This window comes from Galendromus occidentalis, unplaced genomic scaffold, assembly GCF_000255335.2.
Source record: "Galendromus occidentalis unplaced genomic scaffold, Mocc_1.1 scf7180000077428, whole genome shotgun sequence".
Taxonomy (NCBI): domain Eukaryota; kingdom Metazoa; phylum Arthropoda; class Arachnida; order Mesostigmata; family Phytoseiidae; genus Galendromus; species Galendromus occidentalis.
Window position 1 is genome coordinate 196,208 of NW_003805416.1, and position 27,418 is coordinate 223,625.

Below are 27,418 nucleotides of genomic sequence, written 5' to 3' on the forward strand. Positions count from 1 at the left end.
ATCGCCAGGTCGCCCGTTTCTGCCGTGGTTGCTTATTCGTTTGCATGCATGCACACAAGCGAACAAGCATGTTCTCTTCGTCTATTTGTAAGTTCCTTCGCAGGCGTCGCCTCAACGGCATCTGGGCTAAAAACTCCAGTGTCACGTCAAGATGGATGGCTGGCTGCCGCCGTCACCGCCGGTCTCGAGAGACTTCGCGAAGAAGCTCTCAGGCCTCTCAGGTTGCTCAGTTGAGTAGTTTGCTGACTCTGGGCCACGGTCGATGAACGACTTTTAAGTTTTTCCTCCTCCGCCGCCGCCGCCGCCTCCAGCGTTCTTCCCGTTCTTCTTCCGACCTATGAGATAATACGTCATCAGCTGTCCTTTCCCTTTCACAGTCACAAGACCTCGTTGTTCGAATTCGAAGCCGAACGTCTCGAGGATATCCTTCGTCTCGGAAACCACCTGCGAATTCGAAGGAGAATTGGATAGGTCGAAACGAGATACCCCATAGCCGCCAAATTCCCACGCCACTCCTCCTCTGGAGGAATTCATACGCAGAACGCGCGTCAAACTCGGGGACTTCGAGAAACTCGATTAGCTCTCTTGCGCATTTCACCGTTCCGTCCCCCTCCAATGTACATAAGTAAATGCCACCAATACCGAGGGATGTGGACATGCGTAGAGACCGGACATCGGCCGGAGCGCTCTGCCTATACGGCATATAACCCTTGGCAGAGAGACATGCGCATAACGCCAACAAACAAACAAGCAAACAAACAGACAAATACCTGGATATAGCCCGCTTTTCCGGTGGACTCCATTCTGCTGGCGACGTTAACCGTGTTCCCCCAGATGTCGAAGTGAGGTTTCCGCGCCCCGATTACCCCAGCAGTGATTGGTCCTTGGTTGATTCCCATTTTGAGAACGAAATTGTTGAAACTCTCTTTGTTGATCGTGTTCAGGGTGTCTTTGAGGGCGAGCGCGAACTCGGTCAGTCGAGCCAAATGCTCCCAGTCGCCTTCCTGCTGAAACAAGTCTTCGCTCGTAGTCACCGGCTATTACTGCGGAACCAAGCTAGAGTCCGACTGCTCGAGCTGAGAGTCTGACCGACCGTCCGTCCGTCCGTTGGATGACGGACAAGCTCATTATTCGCGGCCGGTGACCGGCGGCCGGAACAGCGGAATCGCCGTCGAGGTCTGGCCCTCACCGAAGACCTCGGCATTCTCGCGGCTCTTGTGGTAAAGGGACAGTGTGACGACCCGCAGTACCCGAGTACGTACCTTGGTGTCCTCTGAGAGTCCACTAGCTGCCATGTACGTCGATCCAATTGTCTTGATCTTGTATATGCCTTTGAAACGAGGCTGCTCCAGGAGAGCATCGTAGTCGCTGATGACTTCGTTCAGGAATCGCAGACATTCCAAACCTTGGTTGTTGACGTCATCTTCGGTATAAAAATCGCTGAAGTTCGGCATTGCAGCGAAAAGGACTCCTACCGCTTCGTAACTCTTCGAGTAGAGCTCCTGTAATGATGATATACCGTTCGATAAGTCGATGCAGAGTTCCCGACTCGGCGAATACGATAACCGAGTATTAGGTCCCTCTCAAGGATAAAAACTCCGACGCGCGGACCGGATATCCTCGGAGAAGGTCCGAGAGCCGCCGCACGTAGGAGCGGTTTCAAGACTCGAGACCTCGCTCCCAAAATATCGCGCACCGAGCATATTCAGGAGCAAATGTAATCTCGGGCTCACGTTCGACTTCGGATTATTGAGAATTCGAGATTCGTCTTGAGATATAGAGGGGATATTCGCGACCGAGCTCGGAATCCCTGGGCCTGATGAACTCACCTCATCGTTTTTACGTGTTCCTAAGAAATGTTTGGCCACATGTGGCGGGAGAATGTTGTAGATGAGAGCTTCGTTCTTGTGACGCATTTCGGCGACCTAGAATTCAACAAGAAACGAGAATCCTCGCGTTACGCTCCCGTCAAAAGATGGAATCTCATGAGTGTTAATTCGACAGAGTTTCTCCCGACCGACGACGTCAAGGCTCTCCTTCGTTGCCGCCACCATTTCTGTGTGCTCCAGTAATCATTGCGTCTCATCGATGCAGCATTCAGCCCCCGCCAAAGCGCCGACAATACGCCGTTCTCGAACAAAGATGATGTGCCACAACGAGTAAAACGAGTAAGGTACTTTACTCTCAAAGTCACTTTTCAATCTCGTAGCGCCTTGGTTCGACGTTCGCTCTGTTGTGGCCGGGCGCCCCGACAAGAATTCTTCGTTCGGAAGGATCAGCTAGCCAAAGAAGCCTTTTTTTGTGCTCGAGTACCTAGTCCACTTTGACCCCGCAACTAACCACGCCCTCGAAAATATCATAGCATATCACTGACCTTTTGTTTTTGGGTATCGAGTTCCTTTTGCCAGAGGAAAAGTCGTCGTGTCGTGTACTCCAACTGGCGGCAGCACATGATCAACGAAAAGCCTACGATGGCAAGATAGAGACACAGCAAGCTCCCATGTCCGATAGGCAATATGAAGCCGTCATCGAGTTCCGACGCGTAAACTCGATAATCGAAGTTGTCGAAAGGGATCTGGAATGCGAATAAGTGAGTCACGCGTTTATCCTGCATCGTCCTCTTATCTGCTCCGGAGAAGATCATTTTCGACTATCCATACGCCGCACCCCTTTCCTCGATGCAACGAGGACAGAACCGACTTCGAGACAGAAACGAGTGTCCGCAATTGGCCTACGCGCACCGGCGTTTTCACGAGATGCCGACTGCCTATCTCCCTTTCCATCGACTGCCTATCGCGCAAGCCAGCAAGCCATGTGAGCTTTCAGCGCTTGCGGCACGATTGCGAAAGATTAAAACGACTCCTACCGACGCCCGAGCTTATTTCCCTCTCACCGCGGCCAGCAGTCGGCTCCTGCTCCGGCGACCATTACAACGTTCCTGGAGGGACCCCAGCCCTCTTTCAAGGCTGCTCTGCTGTTGGCGTTGTGTTTGAACGAACTGTTCCCGTCTGCTCTCGAGGGCGAACGAGATATACGCAACGTTTGGAAAAGTGTGTTTGCGTCGTTAAAATGTCGAGATTTGGAAAGACGAGACTTGAACTGCGCCGAACGCAGCAGAGCAACAGGGGAAATGCTATAAAAATGTCAAAACACCCTCTTGGGAAGGGAGACGTTCCCTTGTACGCGGAATAAAACTAGAGCGCCCTGACTAGCACAACACCCTTTGCTTCACTCGTTGTCGGACACGAAGACCCCCGTCAATACTCTGGTTCAGTTGTTCCCAAGCTTCGTCCCGCGGAAGCCTACGGCCTTCACCGGGTCTGCCTGACCAGATTGACGCGAAACCTCTGGGTTCTGTGGATCATTCCCTTGAGCTCCACATATAGTCTCTCGGCATTTCTGCGTTAACCATAATCTCTGCGAATGGGAATACGGCACAAGAAAATCTCGGGAATGTTATCCACCCAGGGCTCCGGTTTCCCTCAAGAGCTGGGCAAGGCTTCCGCGAGCGGCGCGGCGGTGAGAATTAAGAATCTCAACAAGCAGGTCAACCCCCCCCCCCCTCATTCATTGAGGTGACCTGGGGGATGGCGAGGCCACGTCAGGTCGAAGACGACAGGGGATCGAATCGCTCTTGCCGGGACGGATGCCTAGGCCGAGAAAAGGTCGCGTAACTCTAGCTTCTGACACGTTCAGCGCCGTAGGAGCATATTACACTACTAGTGAGTAACTTCGCGGATCTAGATCGGAGGAAGTTCTGGGAGCTCTACTATGGGTCTTACCAGCCTGACCAGATTATGAATAACGGTCCCCCTCGGAATCGCGCTTACGTTCCCGACCGAGAACGGTCGGAGACGTGCCTATTCGATCTATTGTCACGGGAGTCGCCCGGGGCCCTTTTATCCCAGAGATTTCTCCTTCATGGGTCGAAGGGAACTCACCTTGAGTACACTTAGATTCAGAAGACTTTGCACACCAACGATGAGCAGAATCAGGAGCAGCTTTACGAGATAGCTGACGTGTGTCAACAGCGTAACCGCCACAAGTCCTGAAAGAAAAGGTCCGTTCATTGAGAAAGTTCCTCCTCGCGGCAGATTCATTGCAGCGTAGGCCGGAGGAAGAACGAGACAATTATTATGGGGACGACTTGAATGGTGGCTTCAATGACAAATGAAACGACGAATCCCTCCGCGGATGACGACATCGACGCTGAAAAACGTCACCATAGACATACAAGGCGAGGAACGGAGTAGAGGGAAGGTGGAGGATAATAAAATGCTCTCTAAACTCCGCCATTCCGTTCTCATGAACTCGCTCCGAATGAATAGTGGAGAAAGAGCACGGCAGGAATTCCGTCTGCAGACATTGTTCACACCCATGAGGCAGGAGAGAGAGATGAAGAAGAGCGCGACCGAACAACAGAACCTGCGAACTCACCGATGATGGCGATGTATGTGCTGTACGCAGGAAAAGGACAGGGGTTTGATGACGGGCTGAGACTCGAAAATTCCGACAATTCTGGAGGCTCCGTGGAGTTGGCCTGAAGGCCGGCAAACACCTGTCAAGGTATGAGTCCTGTCTCGAGTCCACGATATGAGAAGGAGGCATCACCGACCGGTTCCCCATCACTCCATCCGCGGAACTCTGCTTCCAACAGAAAGGACCCGAAGTTTTCATCTTTCGAGGGCCGGGAAGTAGAGTTCGCTGGATAGTTGATTTTCCCGAGACTCGACAACTCGTTTCCGTTCCGGAGATAGTGATATAAATTCTTTCGTTGCGCGCTTCGGGGCCCCCGTATAAAAATGTCGTAAATAGGAATAGCGATTATAACGAGGCCGAGAATTACGCGATACACTGTCCCTAGTTCAGGATATTCCAGATCGACAGCAGAGACATCTAACTAAGAGCGAGAACTCACCGTGGTTACTGCGTGCAGTAACGTCCATCCTATCACAATGACGAGAACAATCGCAAATCTGGCTGAAGATTTAGCCTGAACCGCTGTAGACATCGCCGTCACGGTTTTCGGTGCCGACTTCACCAACAGCGGCGTGACGCAAAGGCCGGTGAGGATGCTAAGAACAATTAGTGCAATCGAGTACACTAACGATGAGAACGGCGAGCTGCAAGAGACAAACAGCCTATAGGTGTCACGAGCTTTGCAATTCTTACCACAGAGGCTCAACATTAGAACCTCCGGACGATTCGCGCTCGAGAGCGATGAGAGAACCTTCTCGAGGACGTTAATCCTGATCACGGCAAGTTCATGTGCCAGGTCGTCGACCATGCAGTTCCGGAATAAATATCTCACCTGTCTAACAATGCCAAAAACACGACACCGTTGCATAGAGTTATGAGGGGGAAAGCCACCAGACTTATACAGTTGGACGAGTCATTGATCGCCGTATATTGTTGCTCGTATTCCCTATTCTTGAAGTACAGCGTGAAGGGGTTCACGAAACGAGCCAGCTGAGCCACGGTATCCCTGAGAAACAGACCCCCCCCCTGTCGTCAGGGCTGAATCGGATAGCTGAATTCATTTTGTGGATTTGGATGAATCGAAATGCCCTACCTCTCCAAAAGTTCTTGTTGCAGCCGTTTCCGGTAATCTGACGGTCCATTCGGAGCGTCGATGGAAACACATGCTGCACCCGATGACGAGTGACCTCGAGCCGTTGGACTCTTTGCGACGTCGAGGGTTCCTTCGGGATACTGGAAGTTGATGGGAGCACGGAACGTTAATCGTTGCCCGACAGCAATTGCTAAGACCGAGCTGGATCGTGATCGGGCTCGCCGAAGCGATCGAGCCCGCTATCGACTGCATTTTGTGTACAACCTTCACGTATTTCGATCACGTCGCTACAAGAGAGCTCACCGGCTTGAGAACTTTGGTTATGAAGAGCGTCCTGATTCCTGCTAGACGTATCGCTTCTTCTCTCGAGGCTCCGTCAGCGTTCGTCACCTATGGAAAACCACTCGAGCATTAGATACGATGTCGGTGGGGGAAACTTCAGCACGGCAGTCTAATGAAGTCCATCGTTTCAGACAACGGAAATATGCGTCCCGATCGGCTCGCTTCTCGGAGGGGGGTTCGCCCGAGACGAGATGTCTTACGACTACGTCAGAGATCTTGGGCGGAAGCTCACAAAGGAGCTGTACCGGTCACGTCGATTTCCGCTGTGCGCCATAGCACACGGAGCCGCCCGTATCGAGGCACAACGGCCGCCATCGGTAGAGGACCTCCCCTCGGCTTCCGGCTGCGTTCATGACCATCGATATCTTTACTTATGGTGGTACCTATCAGAATACGCTTGGGGTTCGAACCTCGAATTCGTCGTCGAGGAAATTCAGCGTCGCGTCAGATATGTGGACACGGCCCGGCAATCCGCCTGACTCCATCTTGTTCGCCAAAACGACGTCCCTCGAGTAGACGTCAAACTGCCATTGTCTCTGACCGAGCACTCCGGCTAGCACGGCGCCCGTATGGATACCGACCCTCATGTCGATGCCAGACTTTGTCTGTTCGCGAACAGACCTGGAAATAGATGGAACGGAGTAAGTTTTTTGTTAGGTTGCTCTGGAAGAAGCGTCACAAACTCTCAGATCGAACGCCTCATCGAGATTCGACAATCTCTCGAAGAGTTATGCGAAATATATGGACTACAGTTCTAAAGTTCTAAAGCATAAAAGAGCGAGCGCCAGATGATCCCTGATTGAAGTCCTGGCTCTGATCAGGTTCTGCGAGAATTTCCGGGATGTACGCGACAAAAGTCAGCTCTCCTGAATCTCCCATTGACCGTCGATTCCGAAGGCCGAAGAGAAAAATGGTGGAAGAGACGAGGAACTCGCGAAAGACACGCGAACGTGCCGAAGCACTTCGAACGAGGATTTTCATGTTTTCCACTCTATCGAATGTTGATTGGCCCCCGGATATAGAAAGCCCGCTTCCACGACCACTCCAAGGAGCCTCGTTCACACATACTCATGCATCTGCGGGCAATGAACCCCGGAAGTTCCCAAATATCCAAGGGGATGAGCCAGAGACGATTTCTCCCGGGAACTATGCGGACCTAAGGAGTCTGATGCAATTTCTGCAAGCACCCCGATGTCGATTCATCCGAGGTGACGCCCGGCGAGAAACTGCAGAAGCGATGAATCCCGTCTCGTAGGCCGACCACATAAGGTGATACGTCATTCGATGCAGCTCATCGGTTTCGTTTTGGAGTCAAGTGACACCTGAGGCGGGTGGCGATACGGCGGAGATGGCACCAACAATTTCCCCATCCCTCGCGACTTATGTGTTAATAAGAAAGAGGCGGAAGACTTCGGCTCGACAGAGAAAGGAGGATGTCTGGATGACTTTACTCGGAGGCTCCCTCTAATTAAAGCTGGAGATGGTGAAGAGGTCGGCTTTCATGCATCTCGCCTCACGCCAAACCCTTACGCATTTGAGTATACGTTGTGGACGAAGAGCAGCTCGTGTGTTGTCTGTCTGTCTGTCTGTCTATCTCTCTGCCTGTCTGTCAACGGCTCTGTCCTCTCTCCTGTCTTGCGTGTCTTTCTGTCAGTCCGCTAGTGTTTTTGTCATAGCCTCTCTTGGAGGAGTATTTGATCGAGGCATCCCCTTCGTGATGCTCGCCATGTTGGAAGATTCTCTCCTTTGCCTCTTTTGCCGGAGCACTTGGCGTGATTAGCTCATCGTGTTGAGATCAGATGTGAATACTATCGCGCGGACCAGCTCCCGTGTCCAATCGTTTGATCCGCCGCTCTAACAATTTCCATCCTCCGCCCATACCCAATTGATCGGGCGTCCATCACGACCTAGAGGAGCTCGAGTTCCCCAGGAGCTTCGTACTGGCACTCCTTCAACACGCACCTAACACACGAAGTGTTCCTTCATAAAAACCTCCACGCTCGCAATTCCAATTACGATATATGTTTGAATTCCTCGCTCCCTCACGGCCTGAGAGCCTCACAGAAGAGGGAGATTGTCGGAGCCAGCCGGGAAGTTCGCTCTCCGTGCTCCTGGCTCAACTCGTAATTCTCATCCTTCACGGTGGCTCGACTGGATTGCCTCACGTAACTCCATACCGACTGCCGACAGAATGCTAAAGTGTTCAATGAGTATCTGCTCCGGAGAGCTCCTGCCTCTACCCAATCTAATCCCATGAAATCGCTGAGTGAATGTGTTTCGGACTGCCCTCATATCCAACCAATCAAAAGCTCGCTTCGCTTCCGAGGTAGAGGAAAGTAGGAGGGAATGACTCGTTGCTGCTATATGCAGTTAAGGGACCAACGGAGCATCAGCTAGCTGATCGGGCTCCCGCCCAGGGAAGCTTCGCTACGTGGGGGACTGTACGCGCGGAGAACGGGCTCGAAGCCTACTCGTTCGCCAAATGCTAAGCAGCCGTCGAACTTTCTAACCGAATTTCGTTTCGCCATCCGCAGCTCCAGCAGAGGGAAAAGCTTGCGACGGAACGGAAGCTCCAGGTCGTAGTGACCACGACCATCGGAGAAAGTGGCCCTGGCGGCAAGGACGATGTCGCGTCGGCCGTGATGTCATCACGGGAAGTGGCGCTCCGGAGCCCACCGTCCCGTTGTTTGTCTGTTCTTCTGTGTGGTGAAATCGGATGAGGTCCATTACTTAGAATTGGTTCTGCTTGGTTAGCCGTACCGCTGTCGTTCCGCTGGCGGACATGCAGAGAGCAGTCGTCGTGCAAATAAAAGCCCGGAATGTTCCCTGGACAGCGAATCGGACCTTCACGAAAAGCCCTCATGATTCCGTGGGGACTCCCCCATGGGGTAGCTCTGCGCCCTGAAGCGAGCACAGAAAATTGAGCGGAAGCGCGAGTATGTCCTTTTGCCCACCTTTTCCATTGGAGCTGACGTTGCCGGAACCAGTTCCTCCACGCGAAACGTCCGAATACTTCGTAGTGTGCTCGTACCCCGGACCCTTACCTCGGACCATGCACGATGGGGAAGCAGAGAGCTAACTCCTAACCAGAGCGCGTTTTCCCGAAGGAATGCTCCTTCTCCTAGCTGGATGAGCAGCTCGGGAATCTGCTTACATTTCTCTCGCTCTGCCAGTGCAAGCTCCGAGCTTCCCCACGCCTCTAGAAGCTCTGCGGGACTGCCTCGGCATTTGACCATTCGCCGCAAATTCATCAAGCTCCTCACTAGCGTTCATTTTCTCCGAGAACCGCAGGCGAACCTCAGCAGGTACCTCAGGGTCTCCTGCAGCTCTTCTCTCGCGGGAACGCAGCGGCTTGAGGAGCAACAAAGGAATCAACTTCAGGTGGGGACTAGAGAATGGACGACAACGTCGACCACAGAGACGGAGTCTTGGATGGAGCGCGAAACTGTCGACGGAAGACGCCTCTAATCCCCTCAGGTGTCCTGCTTCCAAGCCATGGCAATTGGCGGGTACCGACTGCGGGTATTGCTCATCATGGCCATGATCATTGTCCCGTCGACCGCATCCTCGCTCGGATGGGACAGGTCGGAGGGCGGGAAGCCGAGGTCTGTTCCAAAGGACCCTGCCGCCGATCGATGCATGAATGGAGAAAGATGAGCCAATGAGCGAGCACTCCTTTCATTCTGATGACCATCATCACAATATCATGAGTCCATACACTTCCCGGACAATCATCGCCTTCGCTTTGCCTCGATCGACTAGAAGCGTGCTATGGTCGTCCTCGTCGTCATCATCATCATCTCTGACGGTATTCCCACCTCAACAAAACATCCCTCCGGCGTCCTTGCCGTCGACCGACCACTAAATCCCTCAGTCGCATGTTATGACTGTCTCCGTCACGATGTATCCTGGCCTGTCTTCCTTCATCCTTCAGTACAATGCAATGTTTTCGTTTAGGGGGCTATAACGTCTCTTGTCCTCGGTCGTCGGTCTCCTTCTAGGCTGCTATTGTACCCACGCCTGGGTCATCCATGACCGAGTCTTCAATGCTTTTGCCCGTCAACAAGTCGATGGCGATCCGTATCAGCCGCACACGTCTCGGGGCTTAGGGGACAGAGCTAAACTTCATTGTGGCCGCACCGAATTCATGCTGCGGTTATCCGACTCCGCTGACCGATATGAAGGAGAGTCGATGGCTTCCGGAAAGGGATGACACTGTCGATAAGTAGATACCTCGCGAATCTTCCGAGAATACGTGAAGGCCGGTATGAGGAGCGCCTCAATGGGGAGTGTAGGCCGGGAAAAATCAGCGAATAATATTTGCCCGGAGAGACCCGTCTCTAGGAGGCAGCTCCATCCGCAAGCAAATGGTCTCTCATGAAGGATAGAGAGAACGTTGGCGTCGATGATCTGAACGTATCACATAGCCTCACCGCCACAACCACAACCACCAACACGAGATGTGCGGTCAACAAAAACTTGATGGTTCTCTCAACGGGTTCCGCTTCCTCCTCCATCAGTCTCTTCTCCTCTGTTAATCTTCAGTAGCTTCTCGCTCGCAACGAGCCCTGAGAGTGGGCACTCGAAGAAGCTGTGTCGGAGGATATAAGTCGGAGATTTCGGAGATCTGCAAACATCCGCCGTCGAGACCGTCCTCTCCCCTACATCACGAAACAGCAACCCCTGAACGGCTTCAGGCCTTGACGCTGCTCGGACTATTGTCGCAATGAGGAAATCTCAAGTCCATGGCGGGTGACTGACCGATGTCTCGGCCGAACGCGCCAGCTGGCCAGGAGGCCTGCGGGTCCAGAGCGCGGGTTTTCCATGTAGGATGCAGTACAGCCAAGTGCCGTCTATCGTCTACTATCGTCGGCCACTCCTGCCTTTCTCTATACCGGCTCCATGTTAAAGCAAGTCGAACTAAAAATAGCCTTCGTACAGGTCGCTTGCTCTATCGTTCGAGCGGTCACCTGAAGAAGAAGGTCCCCACCCTCCCGAGCAGCCTGGCTTCGGTCTCTCGCCAGCCCGGCCGTTGCCGTCGAGCTCGCGCCTCGGACCTGATGGACCATATCCGGGCGAATTTTCCACACAGCGCAAGCATTTACGTGCTAGGTGGTCTACGACGAACGTTTCTACGAGCGGTCTCGATTTCTGTTCGAGACGTAGCATTCGCTTTGGAGCAAGCTCGCGATTTCCTCTCTGTCAAAACGAGCCAATCTCCACGCCAATTTTTCTCTACACGCTCCACCCCCTATACCACATATTTTCTTTTCCTCGTCGCCTCCCTTCCATGCGCCGTCTTCAACCGTTTCCTGAACCTTTCGACTCGAATCGCGACACGGGGAATAACGTCCCTGAACGGCACGATTTTTTCCGATGACTCCGTTCCCCCATGATTCGATTCTCTAGTGCTCACAAACCTGACGACGACGCGTCAGCCGAGCTCAGTAAGCACTCCATTCGTACTGCCGCGACCGATGCCGTCGCTCGGACCGTGATGGTCTGATTTGAAATTCATTGTTCCTTCTTTCGAGCAAACATGAGGTCCCTCGAGACAAGGATCCGACTTTCCAGAGAATGAATCCTACTCACTTTATGGCTTCAACCATACTGAGACCCATGTGCACGCAGAGGACAGCGTGGTCCCTTCTCTCTTCCGGCGCACCGGAGATGCAGTAGTAGCAGTCTCCGAGAATCTTGATCCGCAATTGGTGATATTTCTGGAATGAAAAATAAAACATTTTTGAGGTCTCCCGTCATCGTTGTGGAACTCTGAGCGTCGGCAAGGATCGATATGGATGCTACGATGTGAGATTAGCGGGTCGCTCGGTTCGCGACGTTTCACGGTCAAATCCTGTCTCGGATCGTATCTCATGGCTAGCCATCTCGGCTCGAGCCTCAGACCACACCACGATAATAATCATTCTATGACAAGCGGCAAGTAATGGATGGAGCTTCTATCCCTTTCAGGAGAACCATTTCTCTTACCTAATACAATATTATCATTGTCCTCCCACGTTTCCGAGAAAAAGAATCTCACCAAAAGGGTCAGCGAGAACACCGAAAACCCACTCAATGCATTCGTCGGGTTCACTCAGGCGAATCGCAGGCCCTCCGTGGCGGATTCCCCCATACGAATTATTTCCAACCGAACCGAATCGAGCCCCGAAGCCAAGCTATACCAGTAAACCACGGAAATCTGTCTTCAAGATTGGAAAAAATCGAATGAACAGCAAAAGCCAACCATGCTCGAGTATTCAATTAACACTTTACGGCTACGAATCAAACTCCTCCCTTGAGCTCGCCCTTTCTTGTCGTCCACCTGCCCCTATTCTGCTCGTTCCCACTCCGCTACTTCTACTTTATGTGTTCACTGTTGAGTCTTCGGCCTTGAAAGCACCGCAACTGGCTCCGCAGAGGATGAAAGGAAAATACCCCCTCCCCCCCCGAAACACTGTGGCAACGATCCAAGCCGTGGTGGAGTCGGGCTCTCGAGAAGGCTCGGGGCTTGAATAAAATGTCGGCATCGCCGGCAACAACGTTGAAAGACGACGTCTCGGGGAGGTACGACAATCGGAGAAAAGGAGGTCAAAAAGAATATAACGAGGGAACGGGCAGCATCGACTCCCTGAGCTGCTTCCCGCAGCCTCCGGAACCGATCGCTCGCGATTCCCCATCGAAGAGCACTCATAAGGGCGGTAAGTGCGCGGTACCGAAATAGAAGTTCCCGCTTAAAATAGCGCATGACTTCAATATTAGAGCTGTTTTTTCGGACGACGATTACGGCGCTGCTGTTCGATCCTCCCGACTGGCTCGCGATACCGAACTCTCTCTTCCCGAGCAACAGAATATCCTCGTTTAACGCTCTGAAGAGTCGTCCGATTCGGTCTCGTGTATACGTACTGTGTAATGCTTTTTTTACGAGCGCATCGCTGTTCCCCCATATATTATGGGTTCGTAAACAAGTGCCGCGGGGCTGACATGATCCCTGTCACATCCACTGGGATGCTTCGAAGACTCGGGACTTCAAGAGAGGGATTCCGATTCCCGGCGAACTCAGAATATACATTTATATGAACAGTGTCTGGTGACTGGTGACTCGAACTGTACGGGTACCCTGAGTTTGAGGGCAGCCCGTCACACGGAAGTGTCGATCACGAGTCGCGAAGGACGGGTGAGATGTCGTTCGCGGCTTACTTCGAAAAGATCTTATCCGTCTATGGATCAGCAACATGCTATGGATCGCACTCTTGCGCGAACGTGTGAACGTGTGTGGTCGCGATCGCACCTTCGCAAAAGAGGTCGCGAGCGAGGATGCTGTCAAATATATTCATCGGAGTAAGGCAGCTTCGAGAGCTTGTGCGCGAGAATATTCTCAGCGAACACATTCTTAATCCCGCGCAGCGGGTACGTTCGCCATTTTGTCTTGAAAAAGCTCACTCGAAGAGCTGACTCTCGGGCAAACAGCAGCGTAGCTTGTGAACGCTCACAGAGGATCTTCCGCGGGGGAAATTGTGAAATATGCTTCTTTCACAACTCACTTCATCCCGAGATTGGGAGCATGCATTCGAAACGGTGAGGTAGATCTGTTTATGGGACCAGCGGAGTCTCTGGACGTGTTGTTTGTTTGCCCACGAGCCGGCTGAGTGAAATATCGCTCCCGAGTTCATTCAACGATTCTCTTACGAAGAAAATCTGGTTTCCCGACTACGATTCATGAATGAACACTGTAAATATGAATTATTCCTCGAATTATCGGAAGCTACGGAGAACAGGAAAGTTATTGTTCGTCGTGAGCTGGCATAATCGAAGGTTCCTCAGCGTCTCCCCGCTCGTCGACGTTTCCCGCACGTCCAGCCATGAGCGGCAGGAAAGATGAATGAACAGAAGGACGGATTGATCAAATGATGGACGGACGGATGGATGGAATCGACCGCCGGAATGAGCTATCGGACGGGTGATTGAGTGACTGGTTATTCGCTCGAACGGCGTGCCTAGGACACCCTGCCTTCGCACGTGGTACCGCTACGACGGAACATCGACTCGATATGGGCAGCGGAGCGTCTCTCTCTGACGCGTGTCATACGCCAGTCACGTAATGTCAGAAGGAACCCGGTGTGAAGGTTATACTTTGGCGGCGGGACGTCGCCTTTCGTGGCGAGTAATATACCTAAGCGGCCCCGCCGGCAAACAAACTAGTTGGTCATTACGTCATTACACGACGGCATCTTGTGGGACAATGCGGGTATTCAGCACTCAATTTGCTCATGCACGGCATCCGTCGATTCGCGTATCGACTAAGCAAGGAATTTCTACAAGCGAGAATCGATACGCGAGTCGTTCATACGGCCGTTATCCGTTTCTCCCTGACATAGGAGCTATTACCCATCGAATTCGAGGAGTTCACGGCCCGAGCAATCGAAGCGGAAGAAAGCACTTCGCGAGAAGGAGGTGAGCTTTCAACATCGTCCGCACAGCCGTAGATGTCGTTCAAGAATCGGGGCGCTTGTGTCGCTGCTCTCGAGGACGCAGAGAATTGCTTCCTTCAGGAACGCAATTTCCGTCGTTTCCGATCACATAATCAAAGCCCAACATCAAACCAAGGAACACGGATGAACGGACGGACGGACAAACGGACTCTACACGATGACGTAATACAGTCAGGCGAGCCGACAGTCAGTCAGTGCATCATTCGATCGGTGGATTTATTCTCTCGGATGATTATTACCGCAGGACTTCTGATGGACGTCTCTTCTCGTGTATTATACCGTGGAAACCAAGCTAGGCACAAGATCCATTCAACGAGTCTGCTCGGACTGTCGATAGGCGAAAAAGTTCTGGACCGATCGAGGAACGTATGCTAACGACGTACGTCGATACTTCGGAAAAAAAACAACGAGCCGCAGCGATTCGCGACGCCTCTATCGGCGGCTATTAGTACCATTGCCGTGGCAATCGCACCAATGTAAGAGGACGACGATAACAGAGTATAGATTAAGTGCGTGTTTGACATCGTAAGAATGAAATGTCCGAAACGAGCCTCTCAATCTCACACAAGTGCGTCTGTTCGTAAATTCTGTTCGAGACTGTCTATTCGCGAATTCAGCGTTTGTGGATCCGCCAGATTCTCCTGCAGAATCGTTCGGAGCATGGATGAGCGCTGTAGACTGGCACACGTATACAGCCCAACAGGCGGACAGACAGTCCGGCTCACTAACCGACCGCCCGAGTGTCTGACTGACAACGAGCGACAGGTTTCCTCGCGCGCGCGCGCGCCAGATGAAGACGAGGCGGAATGAGGAAGCGACACGTGGTTTCGACCTGTCACGCTTCTGTATCCAGCGGCAGCGGGGCTGTGGAATCGAGTGACAGTGGAATTGGAAGGCCTTCACGAATACAGAATTATCGACGGAAAGTAGAAAAAAAAAACCGAAGCATGAGCATTGAATGAACCGGGAAGAAACATCCTCGGGGAACACAGTTGAAGATAGACGTCTCGGGTTCCCGAAGATCCGCATGAAGCTCGATAATGGCAAACATCTACATGATCATGCTCCTTCGCATGAATGAGGCAAGGTCAGCGATGCGGACGAACAAGCAGTCGACATGTTGGAGCTTTGACAGCTCCGTAAAACAGTCATCACCGCATCGTCACAGCTAGCGCTTCCATTAAGCAGCCTTTCGCCGGAGAGAAAACTCCGAGAGAGCTATGCAGCCATTCATCGTTGACGATGCTTACGTTACGGCGATATGTGGCGATGGAGGTGGCGGCGGCTGCCAATGTGGAAATTCGGGCAGAGGGGTCTGATGGGGACGTGGTGACCTCAAGCTGCCACTTATGGTTGCATAACAATCACAGAAGGACCGGAGGTATGTCATCCCTCACCCTCACGCTGTGCTCGGAGGCAAGCGGCGGGCTTGCCGTGGCGTGTTCGTCTGCCTGCCCGCCGACCTGCCTGCCTGTCTAGTTGCCTGGTTCCCATCCTGTGAGGCAATTGACGACAAAAGAGGGTGGGCAGCGTTCGCCATCCTCGACAGCTAGTCGCCGGATGGCAAGAGCCCACCCCTTAGATGGCCAAGCGAATGAGCTAGCCATTTCTCGGAGTCCCTCGACCCTTCGAAGCAGCTAGCTACCTACTCGATTCATCCATCGTCGCCGAATCGGCTATCCATCGTTCGTCCATCATTAGAACGACGGAGGAGAAGCTCCGAAGTGAGTCCGAGTCGGATCCTGAGTGCGTGAGAGGACGCAGCCGATGGAGGATCCGCTGTCCTGAAGTCTTTGATTGTTCCGAAGCCGAACAGGGAACAAAGGGGACGGGTCGAACATGGGTCGAGCGGGGATTGGAAAAAGAACAACTTCAACAGAATCAGCGATGACGACGTCGTAGGGAGAGGGGAACAGGTGAGAACCCCGCTCGAGTCGCGAGATAAACGAGTGCATGACGTCGACGCCAGCGACCGACGCCTGCCCTTTTGTGTGAACCCATTCACCGCCACCGGATGCCCAGCTCCCGACGGGTGACCGAATGCTCCGTCTAGTTTCAAGTGACGCAAATAAACGCTTATTGCTTTAGACAGTGGACGATAAAGGACTCGAGCCGCTTCGGGAGGGCGCGATGGGGGATCAACGTAGCGGCCAGGCTGGGGTGATTCGGGCAGCGTCGAGCCGCATAACGGTCAGCATTATGGCGGGCAGGCGGGCCACGACATGCTGACACAACAACAGTTTCCCAGAGCGACCGGGGGATCTCGAGTCTCGGCGTGGGCTTCGGTGTCCGCCGGCGATCGGAATCAATGAACTGCAGTCTGCGTTTCGACGAGGCTTTTCTAATAGCGCTCTAATAGATACGGCTTCGTATTGATTCGATTCAAGGTCGCGTCGTCCATCATCGGTACGTACGTCCATCCGTCCGACTGACTGACTGACTGACTGACGGCCAGTCACTCACTCACCGTCACTCGTTCCGTCAATCACTTTACCCGGTCGTCCACGACCGTAGCATTATCCCGAAACGACTTAATGCGTGCGCACCGCTTTCCACTTTCGCTGGTCACGTGCACAATTCAGTTCAGGCTGATTGCATCAGGAACAATGTGGGCGTTTATTCGGCAAACGTATTTCTGCGTGGTTTCTCACCGATAATGATTTGTATGTAATTATTGAAGCTAGCCTAGAGCTATCCGGCTTATGATGATAGTTTCAATTATTGATGAAGACGAAAATCCCGTTCCGACTACATCGCGATTCTGCCAGTGGACATCCAAATCCATTCGTCCACGGCATACGATCGAGATCGCGGTATCGTTGTCGGATGCGAGGTATCAGCAAAAAGTTCTGATGGATCGCCGTGATAAGGTCATACAACTCCATGCATTTCCGGAAGTCATCGCGTCGAAGTTCTCCCGAACTGTGCCCGATTGCACGAGCTTTGATGTTCCCCTCCAAGATTGAGGAAAGAGATGAATGGGCGGGAGCGACAAACTATCCAGAAGCGTTTTCTCCACGGCAGGTGGTCCACTGTTTGAGATCCACAACCCGTGCCGCCTTCGTCGTATCCGTTGAGGAAAACACCCCGGCTGCAGCCGAACACCGACCACGGGCAGGAATATGAGACAATAAATTTTTTCTGGTCGCTCCGACTTCACCCAGCTCGGACGGGCTCTTTCCCGTTCGGTGATCAGCGTCGTTCTTCGAGCTGAGGCTTGACATCTACGAAGGTGTCAATTACGCTGAGGCTATCCTATTCGGCTCTCGCCTCCCGTTTCCGAGGCGCTCGGAAGGCGGCGAGCGGACGGACGGGCGGCTGGTCGGTCGGTCGACCGTCATGAAACATCATCAGCGGCTGTCACAAGCGACTACGGCGACGGGATAATCATCATCGAGATTCACCTTCGTCCCGCGCGGATGTTTCACGACTCCGGTGAAATGAAAACGAACCGTGCGCCAGTCGTGATCCACAGTTCCGTCTCATTATGAATCTTATCTCGTGTTGACACTGGCCCCCGCAGTAGAGCGTCGTCCGACCTGTTTTCGCTCGCATTCTTCGAGGACGTATTCTTCCAATCGTTTCTTCGATCGTCCGTACGTTCACGGAGTCGCTCATGGAGTACCGAAAGGGTCTCGAGCGGACTCGATGTCAATTTATCTGCTCGGCGGCGGCGGGCGTTGACGTATAGCTTCGGTGGCTGATAAAGCGAGTGGCTGACGGCTCGATCTCTGATTCTGTTGACATCGCAAGACGGAATCGAAGGGAGCTGAGGAGAATCTCGGCAGCGGGCATCGCACCACGTGACTCAGATAAGCGAAGTCGCAGCCCGAGGAACAGATCCGGTTAAGAGGGAAGAATCCGCGGGCTACGAGTAGACGATAATTCACGGTGACTCGGCTCTAGGCTCGCGGAAGCTTCGCTTTCACGGCACACAGGCGCACTTATCGATGCCCGACCAAAAGTGGCGATCGATACGAACTGACAACCAGATCGTAGTTCTATGATAAACACGCGAGCTGCGCGCGTCTCAGTCTCGGGAACCGAGGATACGATGGCGTTCTTCCAGCGCCCGAAGAAAGATTCTGGTCTCGTCGGATCGAACGATGTTGTCGCGAGGTGATCTCATGAGAAACGAATATTGCTCTAGCTTACGCTGGATGAAAAGTTGCGTAAGACTCGACGTGATGCTCGTCGATGGCACGAATATCCTTGGATTCATCGTCCCATCCCGAATGATTCTGTATCAGGATTGGCAAAAAGACTCCTCACTTCTTCGCCATATTCGATATACGATGAAATAGGCCGGGTGTTGAGCTTCTGAACCGCAACATTGTATTCGGTCTGATGGCCGGCTCCCTTTCCACACCATGTAGACGGGAGCCACACCATGATGGGCCACCGTAGCTGCTAGAACGCTATCGAATGTCTCCGGTACCAAGAGGACGAGAAGAAGCTCTTCGGAGAGCATCGTGTTCAAACCATTTTTCCATTCTCTCCTAATGGACCTGGGAGATACCGTGAGGAAATTCCCGACCTTGCGGGAATTCCCCTCTCATCGATCGCCGAGGCAACGAACTTCAGGGAAACTATCGAAACGAATCGGAATCAGTGAAAGAAAGTAGCCTCCGGATTATGGTTATGGTGGTATGGGGCGATCCGAGCCACGCTATCGACAAACGAATATCTCGAAATACATATTAAAGGATAAATCGCTGTCACAGCTCACAGCCGGGAACTGTTCAGCTCACTCAAGAGCCGGAAGATATCGGTTGACACCGTCAACAATAAGTGTTATTTCACTAGCTGACATTAAGGACGGCTCACTCGAGCCGACATGCTGCCGGGCGATCTACGTATTCGAAAGCTCGTTATGCCCTGATCGGCACGTAGCGAAGCGGTCCATTCCACGGGAAATTCATGACTGTCGAGCTCTGGTATTCCTCCTCAGCTTGGCTGACAATGTAGAGAGGAACGAAACTCGTTCTGGAATCGAGGATTCCCGTGGATCTGCACGTCGTCATGCGTCAGTCGCACCCTAATTCCCCGCTCCTGTGACGATTCCCGAAAAGTCGCGCCCTCCAGAGGACTGAGGCCGTGACAAAGCGATCCGTCCATTATCCCTGATCCCGTATGGGGCATCTCTAGGAAACGAATCCGTCAAATGTAATTTTGAGTGCACGAGTTAAACCGCTAACGCGATGCAGATCGGCCCGCCCGGTCGCTGTCTATCGTCGTGACAGCGGCTGCTGGGTGATCCAATTACCTCAGACAGCGAATCATCGTTTTATGAGGCTTTGTATTCGGTGGTAGGTAACTTTCACTCGATCGCTGCCGCCCCCGTAGGTGTCATTAAGCGCCGTCATCGCTGCTTGCTGACATTAACGTCACTGCTACCTCGATCGCTCGCAGAAACATCGCACAGGGATTGCGTCGCGCATTGCAGACGACTGCGACTAAATTCGGCGCAACAAACTTTATGACTCCGTGGAAAATGAGACTCTCGCATCCTAAAAATAGATCGTGCATATACAGAGATGACAGATTGACTGAATTGCCTGCTCGCTCACTCGTGAGGAGTGGGAGCAGCATGCCGAAACGAGCGTGTGTCGATGAACTTGAATATGGGTCGCCGTGCCCTTGTCGAGGGATCTATTGACCGCGTGCGGGATTCCGGCAAAGGAGAATGAGGGAATCGAATGAAAGGTTCGTTATGCGCTCGACAGGGCCACCGCCGACTCCTGCCGCACCGTGAAGTCCAAGCCGGAGCGCTCCCTGGTCGAAGCCTTGATGACCTTCACAATGGTGACAACAATAAACTTTGAGCCAGTGGACCAAGAGGAGAACCGACCGACGCACCGGGCGGAAGGAAAAGGAGAGTTGATGTGGCCTAGCAGATGTACTCAGGAGGAAAAAAAACTCTTCTGAACTGGACCTCACTCAAGTGGGGGCAGCCAGATCATTAGCAGCTGCTTCGCGACTAAACGCGTTCAAAGGCACGGAGAAGTGAGTAGGAAATGAACGGCGAGCTCCGTCGGTGGGGATGTCGGCACAACATGGGGCCTTGATTAGAATTTTCGTTGATGATGTTTCTCTCGAGAGTTGAACACAACCCATGTCGCTCCCTTACAACGTCGACACCAAGTATATGAACAGGCCTGCTATTTCGCTCGCTGGCTTGACTGCTTACATGCTTCGCTTTGGATGCAAGCGCGATGGGAGGCAGGCTGCTGCCTCAACGAGGTCTCTTGATTACCGAGCTATCAGAGCGAGCACGACCGAACGTCGCTTTCCCTTTACCTCCTTGGCCTTCCTCGGTCCTCTCTCCTTCGCTAATATCCTGTTCCATCAGGAGATTTCAGTCTGATGAATTCATCCGGAATACGAATTCCTTCCGTAGACGATCGCTCAATCTCCTATCTTCAACTACACGCGATTCAGGTCATCCAGGAGGCGAGTTCCTGATTGGCTAGTCTGTCGGAAGCTTTTTACTCGAAGTTTGCTTCGGTAGGACTTCTTCGTCCCGGCCGTAGCATATTCGATTGAGTCACTCCCGACGGACGACTCTACCAACAAGCCAGGAGCTCCTCCGGTGAACGGTTCACCGATAAGGTTATTCCCTAGAGACGGGGCTCGATTGAAAAGCAAAGATTGGGATTTTTGTCGTAATTTTCCGAAAACGACGTAATAACCGAAAAATCCAATCGGCGAGAACGAAATATTTCGGCTTTCGAGGGAGAGACACGATTCCCAGCATCCCTTTCCCTCCGAGCTCGTGAACGGAGATCGTTCCAGGAGAAGCTTGAACCCGAACGCTCAGTGATCTGCCGGAAGAATAGCGGAGGCGATTCCCGCGGACAGGAACTTATGGGACGACGTTCGGGAATAAATGGATTGTGAGGAAGGGCTGGGTGAGGAGACTCGTTGGCTCACGCGGAAGCTTCCTCACTGAAACCACTATGAGGGAAGACCCGCCGGCGAAAGTGAGAGTGTCCCGAGCTGTTCAACAGCAGCGCACGCCAGCGAAGCCTTCGGGTTCAAGCATACCCCGGTGGACCTGCTCGTTGGATGGTGAAAACGACTGAGCTCGTTACGAGCTGCAGGGATTCCTTCATGCGACCAAGTTCGCCGTGCCCGCTACGCTCGCCCAGTCTCTCTTCCGAACACATCGACCGTTATGTGTACCTACAGGAGACCAATGCGAGGACTGGTAGTGCGGTGGCGACAGTAACAGCCGGCAACAGGCGAAAACAGCGGCAACAGTGGCCGCAGAGCACAGCGAGGGAACGGACATGCAAGCTAGCCGGGGCCGAAGAGTGAATGAGCGCGTCGTGTGCGCAAGTAAATCATAGAACAGTGGACAAGGTCAGGCCACTCAGTCGGTGGTTGGCCTCTATTTGAGTGGTGGTGGTGGCGACGCCGCCGCCGCCGCCACTGCGCTTCTGCCCTTGCCGCCCCTGCTTGAACAAGTAGAGAGAAACGTGCAAGTCAGTACGAGCGAAGTAAACACGGAATCTGTTGATGGCGAGGGAATAATCTCCGGCCGGAGCTCACAGATCTCCCGCCGAAATGTGTGCCTAGAACGAGAGGGACTCAGTCGACGACTGACTGAATGCCGTGCCGCCCACCGTGTGAGACGGATGTCGTAACGCCGCGTTCTTTTCAAAGCGGTCATTTCGAGCTGGTCTCCGCCACCGAGTGAGTGCCGCTTCTCACTCGGCGACGGAGAAAACGACGACGAGAACGAAACGTTTTGGCTGACCTCAGCGGGGTCCTGTTAACTCCCGCGCATTCGCCCCTGGATAAGGAAGTGCGCAAGCATGCCGAATCTATTTTTGTTTCGACTCGCGGCTCGTATGATGACATTCAAACTATTTCCATCCGCTTACCTGCTCGTCCGCTGCACTAGCTCCTGGCGGCCAGCCTGCTAGGTCAGGTCAGTCGGCCTGCTTGCCGTCGATGCCCGGCCCTTGTCGTGGACAGCGGCCAGGCGGTCGGTCGCTGGCGAGCCCGCCAGCCGGGCCGGTCAGTTGGTCGGACAAACGAAGCCGAAGGCGAGTCAAGTTGGCCTCAAAAGTCGATTTAGTTCAGGTTCGAGTCGACCCTGTTATGTGGCGATTCGTCTTGCGATCGTTTTCGACTGCCTCGATTCGAGAGAGCTGTGCCGGTCGGAGTCGGGTGCTCGAAAATCGTGCAATTATTTGCACTGAGTTTCGTGCGAGCAATCCATGAATAATTTCTGGGTTCGCTCCCAGTATGAGGCATCGGGAAATCTCATCTCTTTCGAACCATTCTAAAATAGAAAGGGAATCGAAACGGAGGATTCCTTCTCCGGAGGCTGCGAATACTTGGAGAATAAGCTCTCTGGATGCTTGCCATTCAGTTGCCGACAGTACGTGGGGTTTTATGCTCTCGTTCCGGTACGAGATGACTTGCTTGGCGCAACTCCCCCGAGAACAATTGAAGACAGCTCTCGAAGGCGGAATTACTCCGCTACAATCTGAGGCTGATCGAAAGTCCCGCTAGTCAGCCGCTGCCTTCGAGTGAATAGTGACTGTAGAAGAGCAGAGCACTGGAGTTTCTAAAGAGAATAGGAGTATTGCGATTCCGTGGTGGGCTGCTCATATAAGGGAAACGAGCCATGAGCCATTCACGATCGACACCAGTCCGTTTCGGCGCGGGAGCGCTGAACACTCCGATCGCGAGGATGTAATTAGACCAGGGAGCAATTCTACAGCCGTGCGAGGAGCTCCGAGCATCATAATATTCGTTTGTATGATGACGTTCCTCGGATTCGGCTACGGCCCGCCTTTCAGGCGTCTGCTTGAACGAAGTTCGAACAATCTCGAATTGAATGGACGAGAGCATTTTTCTGGAACGGGGAGCAAGCTGTCTCCACATCACCCACAATGTGTAAAGACAAACATCCGCATGTCGGTCGAGGCGTCGGCGGAGCGACGCTGACAGCAGAGTCGCTGACATCAAGGCCGATCGCACGAAGGTATCAGCGAGAAATTGAAAGCTCCAAGCGCGTTGGAGAATAAACGAGTGAGCTGTCATCGGGCCGGCCGGCCGTAGAACAGGAGAATCTCGACGAACACCCTCAGAACGAGCTGTATGTGCAATCGATTCTCCGAGATATGCGGCGAGGATTTGCTTCCGAAAATGTTCCGTTTGGTGTCCGTCCAGACGAAGCCGGATCATCTCGAATCTCCCGGTCCTGTTCTTTTCTGCCTTATCGTCTCTTGTCCCGAGCGGTATTGCTCCAGAAGTTCCTCGTCAACGCGCTCGATTCCGAATTCGATGCCAAGTGTCACGAGTTGAAACTCGTTCCATATCACTCGAGGAGAGACGAGAGAGATTGAAGACTCATAGGAAGGTCGAGATAAGACTCCGAACGTGGACACACGATTCTCGGAGCGCGATCCGTTGAAGTCAACCAATTCGCGAAACCGTGAGAGGCGAACGACGGAGGAAAGGCTATTAGGTACTTCAGTTCAGAATAAATAATTATGCAAAGGTTAAAAGTAGATAGCGGCAATTTGCGCGTGTTCGAAGTTAGCCTCTTCCCCGAGCGGCTCACGAACGGAGGAAACTTCCTCTCTGAAAGTGCTGAGCCGTCCGTCTAGTATTGGGAATACGTAGCGGTAGCTGGTGGTATATCAGGGGGAACAACAACCACTCAAGAGGGTCACTTCTAGAGCGAGCGCTGTCAGCATGATTACCGGGAGATAATTTCCCTCCCGATCCCCATCCTCTCCGCTGATCCCGAAATCCAGAAAATCTGAGCGACAGAGAGATCCTATGGATTTGAGCAAGCTCCCGGCGAGAGATCACTCGCCTCCATCTTGTCCATCCTTCAATCTCCGCCATCGAGAGGGATATCCCTGCCCACCGAACGAAGTCAGTGAATAGCTCGGCTCTCGGAGTGACCTTTGCAGTTCCGCTCCTCACAAGGATGAACGGAGGAGCGAGTCCTAACGAAATGATTGAGCCAATTTCGTTTTTCACCCTCCTCTTCGTTCGATATCATTGCAGTTCGTGCCTGTTTCCGACATCAGCACCCCGCCTGGACGGTGGAGACCCATCATGCTTCGCGATAATCCGAACCGACAGAGAGTTTTCGAGAAACCTGTGCCGTCGAATGACGGACTCGGCCGGATATGAGAGGAATACGAGACTCGATCGAGATGGCCCCAAGGCGAGCCTCAGGGAAATCAAGCGAGGCTACATCGTCGTTCAACATCTGGCTCTTTCCTGTTCCTTGGTCTTCCGCCGCTTCCAGATGTTCTACTGCAGAGGCTGTTATCCGCCGCCACCACGGCCTCTCTTCGCAGCAACCGCTATGAAACTGTTCAATGTGCAGCTGCCAAACTAGCAGCGAGGTGAGGCCGGGAGTTCCCTTTTGGGGATCAGCTCTTCAATGGGACTCCTAGGCTTGCGTGCCCTGTGCCCGGACCCGAGCAGCGTATCGCTTAAAAATTCGCACACAAAAGATGACGTATGTGCAAGCAGCTCTGACTCCCACCCGATACTTTCTGAGCGGTGGGGACATTCATCGTTCCCTTTCCCCGGGAGACCTTCCCATAATTCCACGAGGGAATCTGGCTTTTCCTCTTTGGCTTTCCGACGTGAAAATGTTCAGAATTTTGCTGTAAGAGACGCCGCTGCTGGTTTCCTGTAGTCGAGCTGCTCCATCAACAACGAGAATCAGCATCGGGCATTGTCAGTAAGACTCGTTCACGTAATTTCTTCCCTTCGCGGTCGGAAGATCTATGATTTCCACTGAGGAAAGGCGATGATGAGTTTCTCCCCAACACTCCCTGCTACGAATCCCATTCATTGAATGTCGTCAAGAACACGTCTCCAAATTGATTGATCGATCCCTTGATCGAATAGATGATCGATCGATTCATCCATCGACCGGCCGACGGCGGTCGACCGAAATTCATCCAGTCAGCGGAGGATTGGAATTGCGGGAAACACTAATGAAAAGTAAACACACGGACCGGAAAAACGAGGAAAGGAATACGGGCGATGATTTATGCCGGTGACTTTAATCCCAAGCAGAGAAGACGACACGCGAGAAGAGGCAGAACCGATTTCTGGTGGAGCGGAGAGAAAACCGCGGATCCGTACGATTCTGCGAGATTTCGACAAACTTTTCCGAGAAGACACCGACGGGAAGGATAAATAGGAACTATCGGAAAATATCGGTGACATCATCGGATCGTAACAACGACTACCAAAACTCGTTTCGAGCGGAAGCTATACGAGGGATGCCAGTCGTAAAAGGCGTTCGCTGGACTCACTGATAGCTGAGCGGAAGACCCACCGGTTTCCTAGGAATTCCAGTGCGAAAATGAAAGTTCGCTCTCCCCAAAGTACGGAGTCGCCGGTTGACACTTCCTTCCGTGGGATTCCGTGACCGTTAATAATTACCGTCTCGCATCGCCTGATCTTCTAGTGTCAAAGTCTCTGCCGCGACTAACGCCCTTCCGAACGGCTCCTAGCAGCTAGGTACACTACTTCTGGGAATATTCATGCCGGGGCTTAAGCGGACTTACCTCAGCGAGTTTGTCGAACCTGGCGAAGAGTTCGTTGAGGGTCCGGACGAGATCCGCGGCCGAACAGGTCGATGAGAAGGCCGTGAAGCCGACGATGTCCGCAAAGAGAATGCTGACGTTTTCATGTCTGGACATGTAGATCTTCTTGAAGGGTCCGTCCACGACCGAATCCAGATCCCTCTTGAGTTCACTTGCGACGTGCTTCGGCAACACTGAGAGCAGTAATCTCTCCTGCTCTTTAGATTCCTCTTCCACAACCAGTTTGACCTCGAGCGATTGACGGGTCTCGAGGAACGCCCTCCGTTGAAGTTTTTCAAAGAACATATAACACATCATACCGAGGAGATTGACACAGACGAAAAGCACAAGATTGGCTCCGATCTGGGTGAGGTTGTCCTGCACGGCGTCTTTGCTCGTATCGATGACTAGCGCCACGTGAACAACAGCGGTGATGAACGAACAAAACAACGCCGTATTCAGCCTGAACGGAAACAACACGTACAGTGCGAAACTGTATAACAGGATCCAAGCAACAGCGTCGCTCGCTTGTCGTGGAATCGGAAAGATATAGATGTCACTTACGATGTGGCCCATTTGAACGAAAATAGCTACCATGATCAGAAAGAACAGTAGGCCTTGAGCGAGAATCCGCCGGGTTCCAAGTAACCTGGCGGATATCATGAGAAGGACGCCGACGCAGGTCAGGATGACGATAGGAGGGATCGCAGCATATTTTCCTTTCAACAAACAGATCAAGTACACGCCGGCTATGGCGACGTTGACCGCCGACGCGGTGGGAAACCACGTTCGAAAATCGAGGCATTTCTCGTCTTTGTAATAATCGAGATATTGCTTCTCTACGTCGGCGTCCGCGAACGCGAACCGCAGGAAACGCGGCAGATATCGTTGCAGTCCCGAATCGTCGATGTCCAGACGGAGTTCTGCATCGCCCAACTGCTCTGTTCTCGGTCCTTGCCCGTTGTTCTTCTGCACGAGAAGCGTCTCCTTGGCGGAATGCTCGTCGTGCTCTCGACTGTTGGCTTCCATTCGTTTCTTTTCTATCTGTCTCTCTACACGTCCAAGATATCCAGATCGTTCCGTCAGAAAGAAACGTTTCTGTTGTTGATGATGATGACGATGATTTCGCAGCTTTCACAGCAAAAGCTGCGAAATCAGGAATTCCACGTCGTGGGATAGTCGCGCTCGATCTCTTCCTGTCGATCCGCCTCCTCCTGTCCGGGTTTGTTGTGGTGTCAGCAGTTGCAGGTGATCGGTGCTACTGATGCGGTTCTGTGTGCCACTGTCGCCGCCGTCGCCGCTGCTGCTGCTGGCCGTGATAATCAGACAATCAACGGATAGCGTGGAAACGTGTGCTAGGTATCAACCGAGGTCGATAAGTGTATCATCGATGCCACACTGGGAGCTGTTCCGATGACTTCGTATTGCAG

The 27,418-nt window shown here is 52.8% G+C and overlaps 1 protein-coding gene across 1 annotated transcript; it reads right to left on the minus strand.

Annotated features, from left to right (window-relative positions):
• Positions 1–273: 273 nt before the first annotated feature.
• On the minus strand, positions 274–27,418 carry LOC100902837 (adenylate cyclase type 3). The gene is made up of 14 exons (XM_003742649.2): positions 25,971–27,418; positions 11,507–11,634; positions 6,325–6,535; positions 5,876–5,962; positions 5,573–5,712; positions 5,312–5,485; positions 4,919–5,123; positions 4,438–4,558; positions 3,942–4,048; positions 2,375–2,575; positions 1,830–1,925; positions 1,263–1,502; positions 771–1,007; positions 274–444 (listed from the first exon to the last, which is right to left on the minus strand). Exons 1-14 carry the CDS (start codon positions 27,015–27,017, stop codon positions 274–276), a joined length of 3,165 nt encoding a protein of 1,054 aa, XP_003742697.2. The 5' UTR covers positions 27,018–27,418.